This window comes from Trachemys scripta, chromosome 2 (assembly GCF_013100865.1).
Source record: "Trachemys scripta elegans isolate TJP31775 chromosome 2, CAS_Tse_1.0, whole genome shotgun sequence".
NCBI classification, from domain to species: Eukaryota; Metazoa; Chordata; order Testudines; family Emydidae; genus Trachemys; species Trachemys scripta.
The window spans coordinates 46841156-46864263 of NC_048299.1; the positions used below are offsets into that span (position 1 = coordinate 46841156).

A 23108-nucleotide genomic window follows, 5' to 3' on the forward strand; every position below is an offset into this window, starting at 1 on the left:
CTTGCAAGAGTTTCTGGATTCTTGCAGGCAAGACATCCAGGAAGGTTCTGGTAGTTGCAATCCTCCAGCTCTGTGCCTTGATTACAATATGCTAGAGAGAGAACACAACTCACAGGACACCACTGGACTCATCTTTATTATCGTCAAAAACAAAAGCAATGTTGTAAGTAACAGTATTAAGAATCTGCAGTGGGATTGATTATTTGTCACAACTTCCATGGAATGTTAGTGCATTTACCTTTTATAAATTATTGCTAACAAGAATTTTGCACACTTTCTAGTTAAGCAAACCCTAAAATCCTATAACATCTAATTTTTATGTTCCATGGGAGAGCGGAGATTATCCAAGCAGGTCCATTATGTCTCAGCTTTATTATTATAAACATAAAACCTCTAGAAATATATATCTAAATCTATCTCAACAACTTAAATAAAAACAAGTCTGTACGGGAGCTGTAATCATACTGTGCTACGTGATTTAAAATCAGCTAATAGTGAGGAGACACAGATGCTATGTAGGGAAAGACTGTGTACTTAAGGGAAGAACAACATTTTGCTTTGTAGTGCTTCTTAAAAAGTATCAGGCTACTGATTTATATGGGTGTTTATATCAATGCAAGTAGTTTAGAGGTTTTGAATAGGTATTTATTTTAAGTCATACTGCTTATTTTTTCTACTCTTTGTAACAATCCAGTGACCAACTGTTTGTATTTTTTATGTACATTTTATTTTCAGTACTTGAATGTCTGTCCCTACTTTCAGAGTTAACACAAGTTACTCATTTTGCCATCGCTCCATTTACAAAGAAAACTAATATTTACGCAAGCAAGCAGAATATTCATCTCAATGTTTTATGACACAGATGTCTTAAAAAAAGTCAGTCTTACTTTAAATCACAATGCAACTGGAGTTTTTACTCTGTGATTATGATCCAAACGAGACAACGATTTGTGTTACTGTATCAAAAACATTACTTAATGTCTTAACCAGTAACAGCCCTAAGTGGCTATGTGCAATATTAATAACCATTTTTCAAAATAAAATTGGCTTTCTACATTTTGTTGGTCCCTCTTTCCCTTTCAGTCAATACTGTGGTATATCATTAAACCAGGATGGCCTCAGACGCCAGTAGCTTTCACTGGAACAGTTACCCAAGTGAAATAACTTGAAAGTTGGGAAGAAAAATGTTCTCTTTTGGAAGCTTTAACATTATTACTACTACAAAAGGAGCGCAGCCTCTGTCACCCTATACCTAGCCATAAACTCGTCCTCTTATCATGGTCTTCTTGCAGGTAGCCACAATATTAGGACAATTTCATGTAACATGTTTTTGCATTTTTAAAGTTGAGAAAATTAATCTATATTTTCTGCATAGGTCTTTAGCAGATCTGAATACCAGCCCCACAGTATCATTGGACACTTTACCACATCTTGGAAATGAAGATTTGTAGTATTATAATAGTGTAAGGGTTTATAAAGAATTCTCATAAACCACAAATGAAAAAAGGAGTACCAAATAGGTAGGAATCACATCTCTTCATGGCTGTCAAGCACCAGGCAAATTACTGCATTAAATATACATTAATATATTATAATAAATAATAGCAGCAGTTTGACCCTATAATAGTAGAATTCCTTATAAGTGAGGAAGCAGAATTTAGAATTTCTGATTCAATAGAGTGATTTAGACTTCAACCCTCCTTAAACTACTATATCAAAATAATCTATAAAGGTCACAGTTTTCTTTTAATTGTGTTCTAGGAAATTTTTTTATTTTCTTTTAATTTTAGATAAACTACCACTTTCATCTTCACATAATAAAAGCTATGAAACAGGCTGTTAGCTGAATTAAATACCATGAGGTCATGAAGCAAAGATCTTTCTGCATTTTTTTGCAGGGGAGAAAACAGTTTACAAAACAGAAAAAGGCTTGTTCAATGAAACAAGCAGCTTTGGTTACAAGTGCAAAAGTCAGCCATGTGTACTAATTCTCAGTAATTATGATGCAAGGTGAGCTCCCCAGGGACTTAAAAGTCAACGCCTAGCAATGGTTGGGCGAACAGCGGAGTGGAACTGCTCATGTGATACTGAACCCTTGAAAGCCCTTTGTATTCCCAAAGAGACAAATATATCTACAGAGCTCCTTGGTCCTCCCACTGTGCTCAGAACTGGAATAAAAAATAAATACCCAAGTTTATTAGATGAAAAAGTGTAGACATTCCTGCTTAATCAAATACTCCAGACCTAGGAGATCAGAGAAGGTGACCAATATTTTTAAATGTAAATTTATCACCCATTTGTAGTTGAGATCTGAGCATGGGGAGTGGGAAGCTGATCTGACAGCTTCCCCCTTCAAAATTCATCTTAATTGGCTGCCCTCCTTTAGGAGCAATTCTGATATTCTTGGAATCCTGTAAACTTCTGTAGGATAATGATTAACAATAAGCCATAACAGAGTCTTGACATACTATATACCACTGTCTGATTGCCTCCGACATGGGAGATTATCAATGTTTTAAGTAGACGTAAAAGACAAGGGTGGACTTTTCCAAAGAACTCACTTTGCTCCCATTGAAGCCAATAACTAGACATCACTTCTAAAGACAATCTGTGCTGTACGTTTGAAGTGTATGCACAAATACAAAAAAATGAGACCACCTGCAGGAAGACAATACAAGTCGCAACCTATCTACCTGGAACTAAACTGTAGCCTTAAGTGAAACACTTCAATTAAAGAAAACTCAAGGCACTCTGCCACCACATCTCTTACCAGAACTTTATGCACAATCTCAATTAACTTTATATTTCAAATACCAACTGGGATAATCCAACATTTACAGCATATTTAAAATAAGTCCCAAGCAATCTTCCTCTTAAAGCAGATCCTTAGTTTACAATGAACTATTGAAAAAGGCTTGCTGCAGCAGTCTCATAAATGATAGGTTACAGTGAAAGAACTAGTGTTATCTGCACTACATAAAAAAATTCAGATTGCCAATAAAACAAATCTAGGTTAATTTAGTGCATTTTCATGTTGAAAAGATGCATTGAATTCTATACGACATATGCACACAACTAAAAATTTTCTAAATGGGAGGGGCAAACATTTTTGTATCCACAAGTACTTTATTGCATTTTCCCTTCAGTTAGTGTGTGCTTTTATTTGGGTCTTTACAGGCCCACATTCTTTTTTCTTTTTTTTTTTTTTTTGAATGCTCCTAAAGTTACAGAACAAGGGGATCCTACCTGGCAGTCTACGACAGGTCAGTGATCAAACAGAAGCAGTAGTCAGACAGCAGCCAAATCCTGCCTCATCCCATGAGAATTACAGAAAGCCAGGACTTCTCAGTCTGTACTACACTCAAAAAACTTCACCCTGAGGCTCAGATAATCATAACGTGCTCTTTGCAAGCACATACAACAAGAATCTCTGCACTACTGATGTTAAGATAGAATTCTTTGTTTTTAAGTTGTTCAACATAATTTTCAGCACAGATAGAAACTGCTTTAAAATGTGACCTCATTGTCTTGTGACAGCAGAAACTACGCTAGATTGAAAATATACCAGCACTGCTCTGCCCCAGTGATCAAAGCCAGTTTAAATAAACAGTGTTCTTTATCTTTAAAGTGCACTAGTCTTTGAACAAGAGTTCATTTTACTTAAAGTATTTATATTCGCTTGAACAAAATCAATACACCAGATAAAGTGAGATATAGTATGACTAGATAGAACTAAACTAAAGTGTAAAATATGCAGAATGAGATACAGATTATTCACTAAAATACTATTCTGGGCAAGGAAAACAGTCTTCTAAACTATGGTGGGTTTTAAATACAGCCTACATTCAGGAATGCATTATGCAGTAGTTAACATTACACAGCCTACGTCTCCTATGAACGCAAGGAAGCATGAGTAGTTTTTGCCATTTACAAAGCCAGTATCACTGCAAAAAGTGAAAATTAGTGGGCGCGATACAAGATCAGGAAAAAAAAGTGACATCGCACAGTGGGTGCCACAATGAAATAATGCACTAATTATTAACTTCTGGAAAGGTTAGCATGAATCCTATTTAGGCCATAAGCTGCAGCCAATGTGCCTTTTATTAAGGAAACAATTCTAAGTTGTGAAGAATTATACAAATTAGTTAAAAGGCAAGAAGCATAGAAATGTTTACCCTTCCACATCAAGAACTGGACTATCTAGGAAAGAACTGAGTTGCTCTAGTAGATTCTGTCCTTGTACTGGATCTGCGGTTAAACAGAAACCTTAGTCCACAAATTTAATCTTATGTAGTATATTTTAATCTCTCCCAAACGCAGGAAATATAAAGAAGATACTTACACAACCGCCAGCAAGAATTTCTGCTGCCAGTGGGACAGAACGATCTTTGTTCATAAATTTGTCTCTCACAAAATCATTAACCTTAAAAACAAGGATTTATGAAAGCTGATAAATAAGGAGTGAGAAGCACACAGTAATTACAAATTTTCTGCAATTAAAAATGCTAATAAATCCAGATGTTACATCTATCAAGGTGCCAAATAGTCATAGATATTAAATAAAATCTTATGTAGTATATGAAATATTGTAAAGCTGGCTGTAGTACTGTTCTTTCAAATAAACACATTATTTTAAAGATATATGAAATAATCATAAGTTTCCATAAGAGTCTCCAAAATGGTAATTGAAAGCTGATTTAAAATTGGATTTCAAGATGCAATACATTTTATAGCAATGTTAGCTTAATGAAAAAGAAACATTATCACTGGCTTTTGTGTATAAACAATGCATTATGATTAGGTTATAATGAGAAATTCTTTAATGCCTTCAAAATATTCAGAAAATCTAAAATTACATGAGCTAAAGAGCAAGTAATGTACATAATAGGAATACATGCAAACAGGTTCCTTTCATATCAGAGTTCCATTGTGTGCCAGCATTCTTTTATATTAATCTAGGAATTAAACACAACTGCTGCGGGGGAAAAAATCGTATTCCTTTGTGAGAAGAAACAAAATCAAAGTCTGGGCTACTTCAAAATAAACAGAGGAGTAAAACTAGTGGGTTAGGGAGACTTTGTACATTTTGAATCAAGCCCCCAAATGATAGGTTTAAATCGGCCCCTTTTCAGAAATACAAGTAAGCTGCTTGTACACCACTTGCAGTGCCATGGTTGAGATCTGAGCAATTGTCAGACCCTTTGGAAGTAAAACCTCATCTAACAAAAAACATGGAATATAGTCTAACACACTGAAGCACAAAAACCCTACGTCTCCTCACTGGAAATTCAGACATACAAATCATGGCTAAAGACTAGAACCCTCACTTTCAGACTTACAGTAAGTTTTATGGCCTTCTCTGGGGCTACTCCCAATAATTGTGGTAAAAGACCTGTAAACACACAAAGAGAGCTTAAATGTATTAAATAGCTTAGTATTAGCTAAACAAATCAACGGCTATATGCAAAGATCACCACACAGAAACTAGGGCAATTTTTTAGGCAATTTTCTGCTATTACATTTAATGAGTACTTAAACATTCCATTTCAAGAACAAACTTCTTACTGCCACATGAAGTCAAAGCAACTTCCTATCCATATATTAGTTACTTTGCACTTAAACTAATATTAGTGATTTAAGAATTTTATATACCAAGACAGGTTTACCAAAATAATACTGTATTCTGTTCTACACATCAAAATTTGTTCTGTTATTTCTTCAGACAAAAGTTAAGGTAGTTCAGCAGTGTGAAACAAGTTATTTGCATTTCAAAATCAAGAGAATAAAGCATTTTGCTGGCATGAAACAATAGCATTAGGTGGAATGACCTAAGGGGATATGAAAGAAAGTAATGCAAAACAGCCAAACATGTACAACTGCATTCTTAAGTGAAGCACTTTGTCTAGAGCACTAATTCTCCAAAGCTTAGACACTGGAAGTTATATTATTTAGCTATGAGTATGTGGAATTTCTGATTTCTCTTAACAGAGCTGCACTATACAGTTAGAACTGAGAGTCTCTGGTCAGCACAGCTTTGTTGAATTAAAGTGAACAATCTATTTTTGTAAAAGTTCAGCTGAAATGATCTAAAGAAGATACAGAACCTTACAGAAGGGATGTGGGGATAGAATGCTGCCTCAAGTGCAGCACTGTGCACAGTGAGAAGGGGGTATGATTTATGGCACTATTTACATATGTGAGAAGTAACCCTGTGAGCAAGAGTTGCAGGAGCAGGCCTTAAGTATTTCAATAATGTACACAGTACTTCAGGGAAAATTACACTAAATCTAACATTTGCAATTCTCATATTTGGGTGAAGAGGCTACAACTATAGTTCTATGTCTAAGGAGCCTGCTTCCCAAAGGGCCTTTTTTGCCACCAAACTGGATGTTTGGATGACAAAGAGGTTGAAAAATACATTAATCTGACCCACAGATTTTTTTTTTTTTTTTCTGTCTTGCTCCAACCCTCCAGCATTTCTGGTTGATATTGACATTTGCTGAGAACAGTATCATTTGGCTTGTTGTTTCAGAAGCAGTCAAACTATATTCTGCTTTTCAAGAAATAGTGTGTATTTATTAATTATGTGCGTCATTACAAGCACACACGTACATTTCTCCACCCAAAACAATTATGTTAAAACAGCATTACAATTACATTGCTGAACCGTCAAACGAAAGAAAATTCCAATGGTGCAACTGCACGTACTGCTGGCTGAAAACAGGGGAAATTTTGCTAAGGAAAATTGTCCACATTTGGCTGAAGAATTTTAAATTTTGAAAATTTTCAATTAGTTTTAGTTGCATGTGCAACCTTAACTCTGCGTTCCATGCAAATACAACTCTGATAATGTGTGATTATGTAATTAATTACTACTTTTTCCATAGGACCCCTGTCTCATTCAGCCAGTTGTGCGCAATGAATGAGGCAGGGACACATACTGAATAAGACTGAATTCTAACAATCTGTGCCTTATTTTGAACCTACTTCTATTTGCAATCATCACGTTATAAATCTAAAGTAAAACTGAATTTACACCAGCATAACAGAGTGTAGCTGGGATATAACAGACAGTGAATGCACACTTCACACACTTCACCTCAAGCCCAATGAAATCAACAGAAAAACTCCCATGGGCTTTGATAGACATGTGCAGTGACAAAATATTGGGAGATCGTTAATTTAAAGAAATTGTATATATATTCAGTGTCCATTTTTTGGAAGCGTTATAATTAGGCCAAATCAAACTGATTTTCACTGGACAGATTTGGGAATGGTCACTTTGTCATATTTTTTCTACACCAATAGTTCAAGGTAGTAAAGGTACTCAAAGTAGCAAAACTGTGTTTATCCTGGCAAAAGTCATTTCTTCCTATCTGCCTTCTTCTGCACTCAAAAAACCCAACTGAACTGTTTTCACTAAAGCTTTCCACAAAAATTTACCTCAGAGAGGAAGTTTCAACGCAGAAAGTGAAAATTATAAAACATCTAAAAAACAACCTTCATAGTATGAAAATATTTAGGCAATTTTAATTAGATGTGTTGCTGTGTGTGCCACCTATAAAATATTATATATAATAAAGAGAAATGCTACTTAATAGAGTTTCCCCATACAATCTATGCACATCTTAGGTTTCTGACCTCACATCTCATCTTCACATTATACTAGGGCTCTGAAAGAAGGCAAAGATGGATATGGTAAAAATGTAGTATTGCAAATTAAATTAAGAGCTTTAATCAGAGAAACAATTTTCAAATCAGTATATATCAAATCAGCACCATAAACTGTTTCTGCTTCATTTCAGTAGTGGGGGAGACAGGTCTTATTCATCAAAAATATATTATAGATTTGTGTGGATGATCAGATCTTGGTTTCACACCACGCTTTATTTTTATTTTTTTTTGTATCAGGTAACTACACCACACAAATAAGTGAATAGATGAGAAGAGCTGTTGCTCAATCTATGTAAAATGCTTGAAACCCTTATGACACACAATGCAATTGAACACTGCAAACTTTCCTGTTACATTATTTACACAGGAAAACAGACAATATGAGAGTACTACCACTCCATAAATTGGTACCCAAATGCAAGTTTCCAGAAAATGAAGTTTCTATCATAGCGATCTCATTTCATTAGTAGTATGAGACACATGTAAATTCATACGGTGACTAAAAGGAGTGATTAAAGTCTATAGATTATGAGGAGTTGGGGGTATCATGGCACTGGAGATGCCATCTTTGGAATTAAGAGAAAAATGAAGTCCGTATCATTTGTGGTCAAATATCCCAGGTCTCTCCCCTCACCTCAGTAGAAGGGGTATTTCCACACTGACACATTAGAAAGTTACGAAAAGCATGTACCGGTGTTTATACTGTGCTCATGATCATGGGTATCTAGGTGCCTTCCAAGTGACACCATCCCAAATATCTCTAGGACCAAATTCTCTTTAAAGAAAATCTAATGCTCTCTTTACATCCACAAGATGGTGTAATTTACCCTTATCTGAAATTAGTGGTTTAAGACATGGTATTTCTGCTCTTTTAAAAATTGGAGTGGAAATTAAAAAAAACTCTGTTCCCTCCAGTGAAAGGAAAAATGTGATCTGTTTAAAAAATATCCCAAGTAGGGTCTGGAAGACCTGCCGCTTACTTGTCGACACTGCAGTGCAGAGTGTTTAATGCCCAACTATCTCAATTCTGAATAACTGCTCTGTTAACAGAGTTCTTCAGATTACTGAAGTTTCCATTGCTAACAAACATGTTACAATAAAGAGCCTCAGTTATTGAACAGTGGCACATATGTGCTACTTTAACCTTAAATACTGAATTTATAGGGAACTACAGACAGTAGCATGAAGTGACATGGGAAGTGATGTACTTTTGTCAAAGTAACCACAGTGCTATATACCAGGTGAATGTACAAATCTGTAAATTAGTCCCTCAAATTCTTGTCATCCCCCTCAGCATCCAAACTTAACTGGAACCTCTTCAACCTCCCCTCTGCTGCCAAACTTTCCCAGTGTCCTTTTGTCATACACCTGGCAATCAGGCAGCAGCCCAACAACCACTGCAAGTAGCTAGAGGGAGTTCCAAATCCTTTAATAAATTCCATCTATATTCGTCTTTAAAAAGGGAAGTTACACCAGAGCAAACTTTAAACAAAGCATTTGTACAAAATGCAGTGTAGTCTGCCAGCAAATTGCCTCTACAATGACTGTGTTGTTCAAAATAATCCAGTTTCTCCTCCTGTTTAATCCGGAAATGAGATCATAATCCTGTGTTTAGGGCATTAACACTGTCAAACTGATTGCAAATTCACTGATTCAGAATATACTTCAAGATAAAGGGGAAGATGGGCTGTGGTGGAGGAAGCTCATAAACCCAATATTACTTGCCCGAAAACTGCCAAAAGGAGCAAGACAGGACAATGTACAAACAACGTGATGAGCAAAAAGAGTTTATCTTTATGCAGGACATGTGTGATTTCCCCAATCTGAAATCCCTCTGTGTTAGAGCCGTTTATACAATTCTTCAGAAGACGATATAATGGAATTCTCATCGCATCCTGATGGCGCCAATTTGCTATTTTGGAAACGCAGGTAAAGCAGCTGGACACTAGGAAATTAAATTATGTTTTTCATCTAATAGTTGGGCATTTTCTAAGGTTTTGGTTGCGAGAAACCTCTAGCAAGAAGAAAATATCTGTCTGCGCTCTACTAAATTACTAGATTTGCTCAAAAAATATGTAGCACATTTATCTACAGAATCATTAAATATACTTTGTGTTTAATCTACATAATCTGTGTTTTATAGAGGAATTAGTCAACCAACATCCAATAATTCAAAGCACATGTTACAGCAGTGGTGCCCAAACTTGTCCTGTCGCGCTCCCCTCTGTACCCTCCTCCCATACAAGTAATGGAATCTGTCCGTGCCCCCTCTCCCCCCCCCCCCCATTACTGCACAGCCAAGGATTCCTCAGCAGAGGAGTGGGGGCAGAACTGGGGCTAGAGGCAGAACTGGCCTGCGGATGGAGAGGGAATGAGAGCAGAGCTGGCCCACGGGCAAGGATGGAATGAGGGTGGGGCGGAACTGTGGCTGGGGATGGAGCTGCAACTGAATGGCGCTCTCTCCCTGTCCCTCCTCCCCCCATGGATGTTGTCTCGGGCCCCACCATACCCCCCAATCCCTGAACGTTTCTCCACACCCCTTAGGGGGGCATGCCTCGGCGAGCCCTGCGTTACGGGGAGAGTGTGTAGCAACACCTATTAAGGTTGAGACAAGTCAGGTTTTTATTGGTATTTATTGGACCAACTTCTGTTGGAAGAAGGTACAAGCTTTCCAGCTACACAGAGCTCTTCCTCAATTCTACATGGCCACTGCACACTATTATTACGGTTATCTAACACTTTGTATTATAACTCTCTGTTTTCAGTTGCTCATAACTTTGTCAAACTGTAATCTGTTGGACTGAAATTTTCTATGCTTCATGTCTGCCTCAGGTTGAATTTCTTACAGGAAGTCTGACCAAAAACAAGAGTTGTTTTCAGAAATGATGTTCAGTCACTACAGTATCTCGTATGCTTACTCTAAAAAGATATCCAAAATCAGCTTCAATCCAGGCTTGTATGAGAACAAAATAGGAAATGGAAGTCAGAATCTTCACTGATCTGTGTGTCAGAGGAGCAAAAACTACCGCTGGTAGTGTACTTAATATGTCTGATTCCAGAAGAAGAGAAAGTTTTTCCTGCCACTGGAAAAACTGCAGCCACTTGTATCAGTTTATGATTATCTGTAACTACCTATCCATAACCTGAAGTAATACCGTTGATGTTTTTGCTTTTTGTGTCAATACTTGAACCCAGCAGTCTGTTGTGTTCTGAGTTGGAGCCATGGCTAGCAAGATAACAGGGGCTGATGTACATAAAAGATGACAAACTGCATTCCATGGACAACTGGTGATCAATGAAGCACATGCTGATAGTCCAAAAGAGAGCTGGCTGTTCACATGGTATTGGCTTTCCTTCTTGTTTTCAGCCAAAAGATACAGAACAGATGGGAGGGTGCAATAAAATGAAGAGCAGAAGTAGATGATTTGATTAACTTTTGTCAAAAATTACAAGACACGCATCATACTAAAGACTGCTAAAGGGACAAAAAAGCTTTTCTAATACTAAGTTTTCCCTGTAAGCAATTGCTGCAGTTGCCACAGCAATCCTATACAATTGTAGATGGGAGGGGAGGTGGTCCATGACATTGTGAATGAAGGGAGGAAGAGGCCCCCAAGACAATTTCTCTATTGAGATGTGCTTTGTACTATGGAAAAGTTCGCAGACCCCTGACCTAGAAGAGTTGTGACTTAATATTAGGAGCAACAAGTCTGATCAAAGACATTTAGACTACACAAGCATAAACCAGGCCCAAAATATTAGTTTTTTCCTTTTTTTATTCAAGCCCTAACAACAGGGACTGAGGAATTCAGGTTGGCAGAAAACTTTTTTTGGTATATTATTATTATATATGACATTTGGAAACTGACCTCTGTACAGTCCAAAGAAGCCTTCATAACGCAGCACTTTTTTAAAGCAATCAAAGCTGTTTTTGTACATAAGTTCTCCCACAAATGACCCGGTAGAGCGCTGGTTTTGCATTCGAGTTTTCACCAGATCAATTGGATACACTGCAGTAGCTCCAACAGCTGCAAACAAAATTTGGTGTGTGAAAAAGTGTTATTTTGCATACAATTTTTTTTTTTAACAGTAATAGACACATTCTATGCTTATATCTCAATAATCACTTGTGTCTTTTTCATCTACAATATAAGCTGGTTCCATAAAGGGGTGTCACAGTCCATTTCAATTAAAAGTGCATCATCATAGCCCTTCCTCATCATTAGCCTGACTCTTATGAAACCAGTTTGGTGACAAGCCAGGCAGAAAAACCACCTGTAAATCTCTGATCACTTGCAGGTACAAAAGAAATTAAACAACGGGATCCCCCTGCTCTCATTCTCTCTCATAGTTATGGCTCAAAAAGAAAGATAGGCAAGGCTTTGTCTTCCTACACTTAAAAGGGAGAAAAAGAAAGAAAGAAAAACAAACAGTGAAGATGCAAATTCTTGCACTTATTCATGACTAACCTCCAGCAATTGAACCCAGGGCAAACCTGTAGGCCGATTCTGCTATTTGGATGAGAATAGGGCGAGAAACATCACCTGGAGCTTTCTGCAAGGGTAGGAATTGGGGAGGGGTTGGGACAATGAGAAGAGTAAAAAAGAAAAAATTAGACTACCATTTCACTACAGTGAATCTTATAACCAGATAGATACGTGGACAGTAGATATGTGTAGAGTGAAGTCAATGTCAGATACTGCTAGGTAATCCCAGTGGTATGTTAGAAAAAAAAACAAAAAAATAATTGAAAATTGCAGTTCCATTTTCTGTTATTGCAAAAATGTAACCTGTTATGACTGGAATGGAAAAGACAAGAGCACTGGGCATTCCCAACACAATTAGATATCCCCAAAGTCAAACAGTGACCAAAATGCTTTATATATAAAGCACTGGCAGACAAATCACCATTTTCTACACCTGGAAACAATTCTACTTTGAAATTCCTGCGTGTGTTAGTATTCAAACACTGATTGGATATACATTTAAGAAATGTTCCATGTTCAGAATTGCTTTCTAGTAGCAGAAAGGAATTCAGAGAAAGTGGTAATCCTTACACTCTCCTTTCCCACCATTGCCTTCTCTAATAAGATTGGTAGATGCTCCAGGGAATAGGACAATATGGAAGTTTTAATTTCACTACTGAAATCGCCAATTTTTTCTTATTTTATTGGTTTTATCAGCTTTTTTTAATGCACTGTAATATACTTTAGTGATCTACAGCAAATAGCTTGAATTGCCTAAAAATAAATTAAATGTAGCACAGTTTACTGCAAGGTAACTGAAATTCTTCCACTCCATGCATCAAGCAGAATCAGTGGTTCTCAACCTTTCCTGACTACTGTACCCCTTGTAGGAGTCTGATTTGTCTTGTGTACCCCCATGTTTCACCTCACTTAAAAACTATTTGCTTACAAAATCAGACATAAAAATACAAAACTGTCACAGCACATTATTACTAAAAAATTGCTTATGTTCTCATTTTGACCATAGAATTATAAAATAAATCAATTGGAATATAAATATTGCACTTACATTTCAGTGTACAGTATACAGAGCAATATAAACAAGTCATTGTCTGAATGAAATTTTAGTTTGTATTGACTTTGCTAGAGCTTTTTTGCAGCCTGCTGTAAAACTAGGCAAATCTCTAGATGAGTTTATGTACCCCTGGAAGACCACTAAGTACCCCCCAACGTACATGTACCCCTGGTTGAGAACCACTGAAGTAGATGACAGTAAAATAAAAGTTGGATGGGGGAAGTGAAGAGGTACTACTGACAACCAGAAGAGGGGATGATTTAAAACAGGCTTCTTGGGCATTTCCTAGCTTCTTAAAAACAGCATAACACAGAACAAAAAACACCTGAACAGACATCTGACCCCTACGCAGAAAATTTGAGAGAATGCATGAAGCAGATGTTTCCATCACTGCAGTTTTAGCTGTTCTACTGCTACCTACCGTAGCTTACACTAATTAATACATAGTACAACACAATCACTTCTAAGCTCCCTTGCAAGATTTCTAGGACGAGATGTCCGGCTTTTGGGAGTCAGCTAATTAGAATTCATCATAGCACACTCAATGCTTAGGCATTGCTCAAAAAAACCCAGATACTGCATTGGAGTAGTGGGGGGCACACACACATGCGCACATACACACACACACGCAGGCCTGGCTGAAGGCCTGTTAGTCCTAAAAATGTAGCCTGCATCAATTCATTGTGGTCAAACTGGCGTCTCTGCACAGACCCAAAGCTCAGAACAAAAAAAATTTAGTCTCGCAAGATACAAAGCTTGGTTTGCCTTAAACTATGTTTTTCTAAGACTATCTACACCCAAGACTGCGTCAGTTTTAAGAAAGTTGGAAAGACCCACAAAAACGTAATTACAAACTAAAATTCAAGACGCCTATGAGATTAAAAAAAAGGAGTTCCCAAGTTTCTTTTTTGCCTCACATAATGACCAAAGATCATCTTCTGATAAACCATAGTACAGTCCCACGTCTTACATTTTTCCCCCATATAACTTATGAATCCTTCCACACAGCAGAGAGTCTTAGTTTTTAAGCTATGATGGCACACTAAATGAAATTAGGTCTCAATTCAATATTCCCAGAATATAAAGCAAAGCAGACAGACAATGTGCTGAAGACTTGAACACGTACATCTCTTTAGAACAAGGACTGCCGTTTTCATTTAGCATGCTGGATGCCAGAATTGACATCCATACTGAAATCAGAAAGTCGTCTTTCCTCATTAAAAACTACTTTGAGGGAGATAATCAGGGAGGATTAAACTTCTTTAATAAGTGAGCATACATCTTCTTTTTGTAAGTGGTTAGATGACACTTTTACACTTTTGTTTTATCCTTACAATCAAATCTATCACACTTAGTCTCCTTAAATGGCAAGAGTAAAAAACTAGCAACTGTTTTGGGAGGAAAGGGGAGGAGGGAGAGGGGATGTTTAAAGTAAAGATTCCAACAATACCCCCTGTTCTTTATGTTATGAAGTGCAAAAGAAACAAAACATGGCTAAACTCAGACAACAAGAGAGGAGCTGGGCATTGGGAGGGAGGAAGGAATAAAAGTATGCTAAAAGCATCATTACAGTTTCTTTTCTTACCTGTCTCTGAGCCTCAGCCAGATTGTAGGGCAGTGTTCCCTCTTCCAGAGGAGCAATTCTTTCAATGTCAGCTAGTGTCATGCGTCTGTGGAGATCAAGTAAACACTAAACTGAAATTTACATTAAACAGAGGGTTTTCAAACAACTGTAAGTTACCTGTACTTCTAGGCAGTATGCTAGAATATCACTCCCCCACTTCCCACTGTTTAAAAAAAAAAGAGCAGAAAGAGATCATTTCTACTTACCCCCGTGGCTCATATAAATCTGCTAACTGAAACAAGATGTCAACTTCCATTGGTGTAACCTGACCAAATTTCTGAGCTGCCAGAACAAACTCCTCTACAACAGAATAAAAATATATGAGAGAGGAAAACTAATCAAACCAAAACAGAACACCCCGAGCATCCCAGAGTCACCATTCATTTTAGTATTAAACCAAGACACTGCAAAAAGTGCTCCCACCACAACGTAAGTGTATGTTTTAAATACTACATCCAGCCTGGAAATAAGAGTAGCTTTCTGGTTTTCAAACTCAGTGCTATCAGCAGGATTTAAGATATCTGACATACGGTACCAATCAGTTGTGGGTCAGAGGGGAAAAAACAACAACAAATCTAAACATCTCATGAACAAAGATGTGGAACTTTTCATGTATATGTCCCAGTAGGCCACATTAATGAAGCTTTGGTGTTGCAGAGGGAATTCTCTATAAAAGCGATTAGATAGAGCAGATAACCATCTTGTTCCAAGCTTGTAGATCAGCTTACTATGCCGCCAGTACAAGTTTATGGAATTCTTCAACTCCCCTTGAAGGTCAGTTTTAATAAGCTGCCAATTTGGCACGAGTCCTAGGAAGTTTCTGAAGACTCTGAATATTTTTACATTCTCTCCTCACCCAGCTCCCTTCCCCCACAGCCATCTTCAGTTTCCTAGGACTTTCTCCTTGGCAGTAACAAAATGGAAAACCCGGAGGGTGGACTAAACAGGAGCATGAATGGTTGAACAATACTCCACAAAGAGCTGAAAACACAGGCATAAGTTTGTGTGTTTGTTTGCTTTAAAAGCATATGGATGAGTGCCCTCCCCCAAGCCAATACTCCAGGAAAACTTCCTGACTGCACAATCAGAACATTTTTACTAACCTTTAGTCACTTCCACATCTTTTCTATTTCCAGCCAGAGTACTGTAGATCTTCCTAATGAGCTCCATGTTGTTAAGGAGGGAATTAAATCCATTAAAATAGGAAAAGCTGACCTGATGGGAAGTGGTACCTCCAGCAGCCTGGAACAGAGAGAGTAAAAAGAGGGAAGGAGAGGAGATATTTTAAATGCTTTGCAACACTTTAGGATCAAGAAAATCTTTGAATAAAGCTTTGAAACAACGTTAGTTTATAACAATGACAGTAGCAAGGGATTTTTTTAAATGCAAAATAAATAGCCATATGAAAGAGTCTTATGTTACTGAAACTAATCATAACCAGAATGTAAGACTCACCCCACCCCTAGAAGCCTAAACAAATACATATGCAGGATTATAACAACATGATCAGCAGCAATTTACAAAGTTCAAGTTTCAATACTGTTTCAGTTGGACATATTTTATAAGTTGGTTTATTTCTTCTATTGAGAAAATCTTAAAGCTTATAGATGCACAGAAAAACTTTATCAAAACCATTTTAAAAATGGTTAACCCAAACATTTCAATTCACACCATGTTGGTTAAATACAGTAAGTACAATCAATACAACATAATTTAAGTACAGCATTCATAACCTAGCATATTTCTGACCACTGAAAACATGAGATCTGACATGGGTGTGGGGGAGAAAAAGACACACATGAAAGCCACTGTTAGGTTGAATATGCAGAGGCAACTCTCTCTACACGGCCATGAAGAGACCTCACACACACAATAGTAGATTCACATCTAGGCACTACCACAAAGACATAGGCCAAATGAGTCCAAAATTAAGATATTCAGCACAAGACAGGAATCACTGACCAAAGGAAGGGATGGAAAGTGTAGAGTGTGATACATTTAAAATCTGAATGGAAAAGTATTTGGGGGAAAATATATCACAGGGAATAAACCCAAATTGCCACAGAATAGACTGGATGAACAAATAGAAGTCTGATCTAATTTCTATTCATTCTATAATATGGTTTGAAAAGCTTTTTCAACAGTTTCAAGTGATAATTTCCAGCTTTCACTGATCCAGATACTATACACAATTGTGAGCTATTAGTGGAACTTTAAACTAACAAAACAAACATTTCAAGAATGATTGCTCAGACAGGGGGCAATGCCTTGTTGGAATAGAGTACAATTTGCCATAACAGAACAATACGTTGGTATGACACAGACCAAGGTTTATGCTTGGGCTTTTGTGTGTGGAATTGATAGTAGGATCTATGAAGAGATACAGCCTGAGATGAGAGTCTAAGTTTGTGTATGTGGACAGTTATGTATCAAGTGATGGGCACAGGGTGCAAACAGAATAATAAATTTGGGGAAGGGACTGTCTCTAACTGTGTATGCACAATGAGGCCCTGATCTCTAAGGGTATGTCTACACTACCCGCCAGATTGGCGGGTAGCGATCGATCCAGCGGGGATCGATTTGTCGTGTCTAGTCTAGACACGATAACTTGACTCCCGAGTGCTCTCCTGTGACTCCTGTACTCCAGCTTGGTGAGAGGCGCAGGAAGAGTCGATGTGGGAGTGGCACAGTTGACTCACCGCGGTGAAGACATCACGGTAAATTGATCTAAGTACATCGACTTCAGCTACATTATTCACGTAGCTGAAGTTGCGTAACTTAGATCGATTCCCTCTCCCCCCCCAGTGTAGATCAGACAGTACAAGTAAGCTATGCACAACTTACCGCTACTAGACATTCTTCTACAAATGGTGTCAACATGTGTGGCCGGATAGTGACCATAATGTCCCTGAAGTCAATGGCAGTGACTCTTCCAGCTTGAGCATTGTCTCGCTGCACAAATGCTTGTTTTGCATGTTCCAACTGTATTTCCTGAAAATGCATTAAAACAAAGTTACATTTTGCTTTAGCTATATTTCCTGAACATGTACGTTAAAGTTAAAATCCACAGCATACCTGATGCTTTACAAAAGAGAGTTACATGTCATCCTCCCCCCGCATAGGGACAAATGTGGTCTCCACTAATATTTTTCTACATCTCAAATACAAGATCAGGGCTCCTGTTCCCTCTCTGGGCTTGTCTATGCAGGGAACAGCCAAGAATAGCTAGTGGAATAGCTATAAGTGCAAATAACTCTTCTGCACTAACTTCCTGTGCAGACACACTTAGCATGGAACAAAAGTGTCCACACAAGGAGTGACTGCAGAATTTGGGCTTTAAATTCACACCCTAGCTTACTTCTCTCTAGCTTCCCTTTAGGTTCTGCAATTCATTTAACAGAAATGTAAGCAAGAGTTTCAAAAGACCAGTACAGGTATGCTCCCATTTATGTATTTCAATGTAACCAAAGGTGTCACATCCGAGAGCACTGATCAGTTTACTGTAAGTTTCACAGTAGGTAAATCAAATCTTTGTAAAATTATATTTATGTTCAGCTCCCACAAATGATCTCTGCAAGGAGGAGAATGTGAGTATTCCTTCATAAGGCATCTTTATTTATTTATTTTAAAACAGAAGGTAGCTTATTTGTCAAATGCTGTAGTGAAAAAGGTTTTGTAAAATCAAACTAGAAGCCTAGTTTACAATGCTTTGCGTCACCACACCTTTGTTATTATTTCCACTGATATCAGCATTAATAGTAGATGGATATCAATCATTTGATTTACATGATAGCAGCACTCAATGTTTTCACCGTTTGTGATTCAAATGTACTCGGGAAGTGGGGGGGAGATACATTACAAGTAATCACTCCAAAAATTACATCTTCTCCTACAGTCATCTACAACCTGTTCCAGGCAGATTTTTTTCCCTCCATTCGGTGTCAAACTAGAGGTTTTTTATGACTAAACTACACCAACAAAATCCAAATTTAGCATAGGGCAAGTTACAGATTGGGACAATGTCAAAGATTTTCGGTTGGTTTTGTAGTAAGTCTTAAACATGGTGACAGTGAAGACACAAACAGGTGGACTTGCCTGTTTAGGATTAATCCCTTTTAATGGGAAGAGGGAAAAAATGCAGACATTCTAGCAGTTACTACAATGTTATCCCTTCCAGCTTCAAATCTCATTAAAATGTCTTTTCCCTGGAAGGATATTGCTTATTTCTAAGCCACACCTTAAATGAATTAGCGTGGAGTGTTTTCCTAGATACTGAACTTGTCTTGCAATGGGACAGATGCACTTCGCTATTATCTCCACTACTCACATTTTTTAAAAAGATTCTAAAAAGTCAAGTTAAACTGAGACCTTGTACTAATCAAGATTCACTACTATGCTGCTTTTAATGGTCCAATGATGCACTTCAATAATAAGTAGAGGAAATCAGTATTTGTCTCATCGGCAACGCCAGCATTCAGTGGGATAAAGAAAAGGAAACAAATGGCAAATACGATATTTGTGCCACCTTCCAAATCAACTTCTTAAATCCTGGCCTCATGGGCTTCTTAAACAATTTAAATTTAATTTCTAATCAACATCTTTAGAGTTTGTAGCTTGTCTCCAAGTTATGATGAAGCAAGATTATGTTAGGCAGAAAAATGAGCACTGCTAAATGTTTCAGTACTCTAATTCACTCACTAAATTATTCAAAAATTTCTGGTTCTAATGAGAAATGCTTATGGAGGTTACAATATTTTAGCCATAAAATTTAAGTTACAATTCCAGGTCGGTCACATTTCCTTTACACTACAGCCCTCTGTGGGGAGGCAAGGGAGGAGATGCTATAATTCAGCAACAACATTCCCTCTGGCTGAAGGTAGCCACGTCAGTTCTCACTTCAGCCTGGCTGTGACTATAATTTCATTTATTATAACAAACGTTGAAGCAAGCAGTTTGGGAAGGCTTTAGGTAGGAAGAGTGCAAGAAAACAAAGTTTGTCAGCTTGAGGCAGGCAGCAACTCAGGAGTTTGCCTGCACGGAGCTCAGATGATGAACTGGACATAAAAATTCTTGTACCCCTGTTGATCACCACCGAGGACATGAACATGCTCATTTTTTGTATCCATTGCAGTAACACAATGAACCTGTGGACCATATGGACCATGACACCCCCCCCCCCTTACACATGCATGCACATGTCCAATTTGTGAGTAGCTGCCCAGCAAACCCATCCTGATCTGAGGATGGGGATTCTGTGTGATCAAAGGTTTTTCCTCTGCACAATTTAGAAACTCTATGTGTAGGTCTACACAGCAAAGAAAAACCCACGGCTGGCCTATGCCAGCTAGTTAGGTCCTCAGTCCGAGGCCAGAACTCTACACAGCAATGAAACAGCCCTGCAGCCTGGGCCCCATGAGATCAAGTCAGCTGACATGGGCCAGCAGCGGATTTTTCTTTGCTGTATAGACATAGCCTAAGTGGTTTGAGCAGATTCTCAAGACTTGGAGAAAACTATCCACACCCCTTCACGCTCACTGCAAGGGTTTTAACCCCGTTTTTATGGCTATGATTAATTTGAGATAGTCAGAGAAGGGTCTTCTTTCACAATTAAATGGAAAGAGCAATTGTCCTCTGCCACTCTCAGCCACCCAAAATGTCAGCAAAGTGAAGAGGTGGTGGAAAAGTATATTCAGGGAATGGCTACACAATAAAATTAAAGCTTTGTTACAAAAAACAGCAAAGGAAAGCCAGAATTGGTATATAAACACCATCACATAGAGCACACTTGTTTAACATCAGTACATTTCATAACAATGTAAAATTCTAAGTGTTTAATTTAAAATAAAAAGGTACGCAATCTAGCCATCTCAAAGCTTGAAAGTTAAGACATTTCACAGCATGACTAATTATACTTCAAAAGTCTGCTCAGTAGCCACTAGCATTAGTCTGGGAGAAGTGATGGGATATCAATAAAATAAAATAAAATAATAAAAACAAAATGGTACCACTCAACACCAACTGTAAATAAACTTAATTTGCAAATAAATTTTGCTTTTTAATCAAGCTGAGAAGGGTTTCATATCTTTCATCCTAAGACTGCTTAGTTAAGCAAAATATGGGTGAAAAGCAGCTATATAAGAAAAACAAACTTAATTGCTTCTCAATGCAAAATACTTTCCCACTGAACCCTCCCTAGATTCAAGTTTCTGTAATCCCTACACATAACTTAAAAAACAAGTTTATCCCTTGATGATAGGAGCCTGAATTTCACAAGCTACAATAACTGTTTATGCAAAATGAATCTGCATGGTCGCATGCACCAGAGTTTAAATGAAAGGATTTCCCACCTAGAATTTCACCTCAGCTTTTCCATACAGCTCATTAAAAACATAATTCATTTTCCAGTTATGTGGAGATTTATGTTCAGGTATGACTGATATTTCCAATTGACTTGCATTCATTAGCTGCAACACAATCCCTTCCACTGTAGCAGATTGTGAGGTCCCATTTACAGGTATTATTATCTCATCAACTAGCCTGCCAGAACTGACCGAAACCCTAGCTAATGTTTAAATGTGTTTGACAGACCTATACATTAGCCAACACAAAATCTGATCGATCAACTGATTTTAAACTCTGGGGTTGGGTTTGAGATTGTTGTTCTGAAGCAGATCATAGTATTTAAGCCTTGTCCAACTCATGAGGGACTGCATCTCATAGAGGAAGCTCTTTGTTTAGAGCAGTGAAACTCAGGCTGAGGCTCGTGAGCCGCAAGTGGCTCTTTAATGTATCTCCTGTGGCTTTGCAGCACATTATATTAAAACACTGCGTGATTTAATTATTAACCAATGTATGTTATTAACCAATCAGGATGCTTTTACTTTGTTATTAACCAACTGTAGAATACTTGGTCAATCATTCTGCTGTAAGACTTATAAATAAAATAGTAAATGAAATAATGAATTCATATTACTGTGGCTTTTTCTGATCGTAAACTGGTTCCTGAACCACTGAGGTCTGAGCATCACTTGTTTACAGCAAGAACAGATCTCAATTCCTCTTGCATATAAAATAAAGCTGTTGATTAAATGTTCATCTAGCTTTCTTGTGTCAGAAATGAGGATTAATTAAACTGCACTAGCAGAATATGAATATGGAAAAAGTGTGTTCTCCACAGGAATGGGAGTGGGGGGGATGACAAGAAATATGAACTACTTTTAATATTAGATTATTTCACTAAAAACCAGTAAGCAGTGCTTTATTTACAAAACAGTAGCTGCAGTACATTAAGGAACCCATCTGGTCCAAGTTAAGGGTAATATAAAAAGCATTTACACATCAAGAATGCCAAGAGGTAACTTGGCATCCGCTGTGGTATCCTGCTGCCTAAGGTCCAAGGTCTAGACGTTAGACCAAGGAGACTGACGCACATACAGAGAGAAGGTCAGGAGGAAAAGCTGAGTATCAAAGGTTAGGAAATTCAAAGCAAAATTTCTACACATGTGAAGAGTAACTCAAATTGGTGCCAAGAATAGTTTCTGCCAGAGCTTCAGCATTTACAATGTAAGGCCACAATGGTGTAAGGCAAAGGATGGTAATGACATCATATCCATATGAACGGGGTAACGAGATATACCAATTTACTAAAATTGCTGCAGTGTCACGATTATGTTGAAATTGAGCAGACTGTTTCAGTAAAATCCCAGGACTTCTGGTCACCTGGAGCCTCCAAAAAATATGACGGCAACTTAAGCAGCTACCTCATCTTCACCCCGGATGCCTCTCAGCTGTCCAGTGCACAGCCAAAGGGAAATCTTTGCCCTGCTGCACATCTGAACTTCTGCTGCAGTCGTGAAGAGCAAGATCATTGGGCTGGCCACAACCTGGGTGGAAGGAGAAGGGGAAAGGACAAAACGCATCTCTATAGGCCAGCAAGGGGCTAAACTGGAGGTGGAAAGAAAGGAATATGAGCAGACAACAGGGTAAGAAAAACAGAGAAAAATATCCAGGAGGAGGATAGAATATTCATATGAGAAGAGCAATCAATATAGGACATGAGGCTGAGGTCCACAGGGATTTTTTTAAAAGGGGTGGAGCTCAACCGGGTAAATAAAAATAAACCATAACACAGGAATAGGGCGAGAGAAAATGGCAGATTTGGAGATGTGGTCTGGAGTTTAAAGTGTGGGCACCTTCTCTATACTGTGCATAAGATAAAATACAATTAAGTATTAAATACCCATTAAAAGTTTGTTTTTTGGATTGCAGG

General features: G+C 37.8%; 1 protein-coding gene across 3 annotated transcripts in view; it reads right to left on the minus strand.

Moving 5' to 3' along the window:
- SLC25A13 (solute carrier family 25 member 13) overlaps window positions 1–23108 on the minus strand; it is a 128219-nt gene that overhangs the window by 28693 nt on the left and 76418 nt on the right. For all 3 annotated transcript variants that reach the window (XM_034760496.1, XM_034760497.1, XM_034760495.1), the window contains 8 exons: window positions 17684–17830; window positions 15943–16081; window positions 15046–15139; window positions 14801–14885; window positions 12144–12228; window positions 11544–11702; window positions 5340–5392; window positions 4343–4423 (listed from right to left, as the gene is read on the minus strand). In XM_034760496.1, the coding sequence (XP_034616387.1) occupies window positions 4343–4423; window positions 5340–5392; window positions 11544–11702; window positions 12144–12228; window positions 14801–14885; window positions 15046–15139; window positions 15943–16081; window positions 17684–17830 (843 nt within the window). The remainder of the gene's footprint in view (window positions 1–4342; window positions 4424–5339; window positions 5393–11543; window positions 11703–12143; window positions 12229–14800; window positions 14886–15045; window positions 15140–15942; window positions 16082–17683; window positions 17831–23108) is intronic.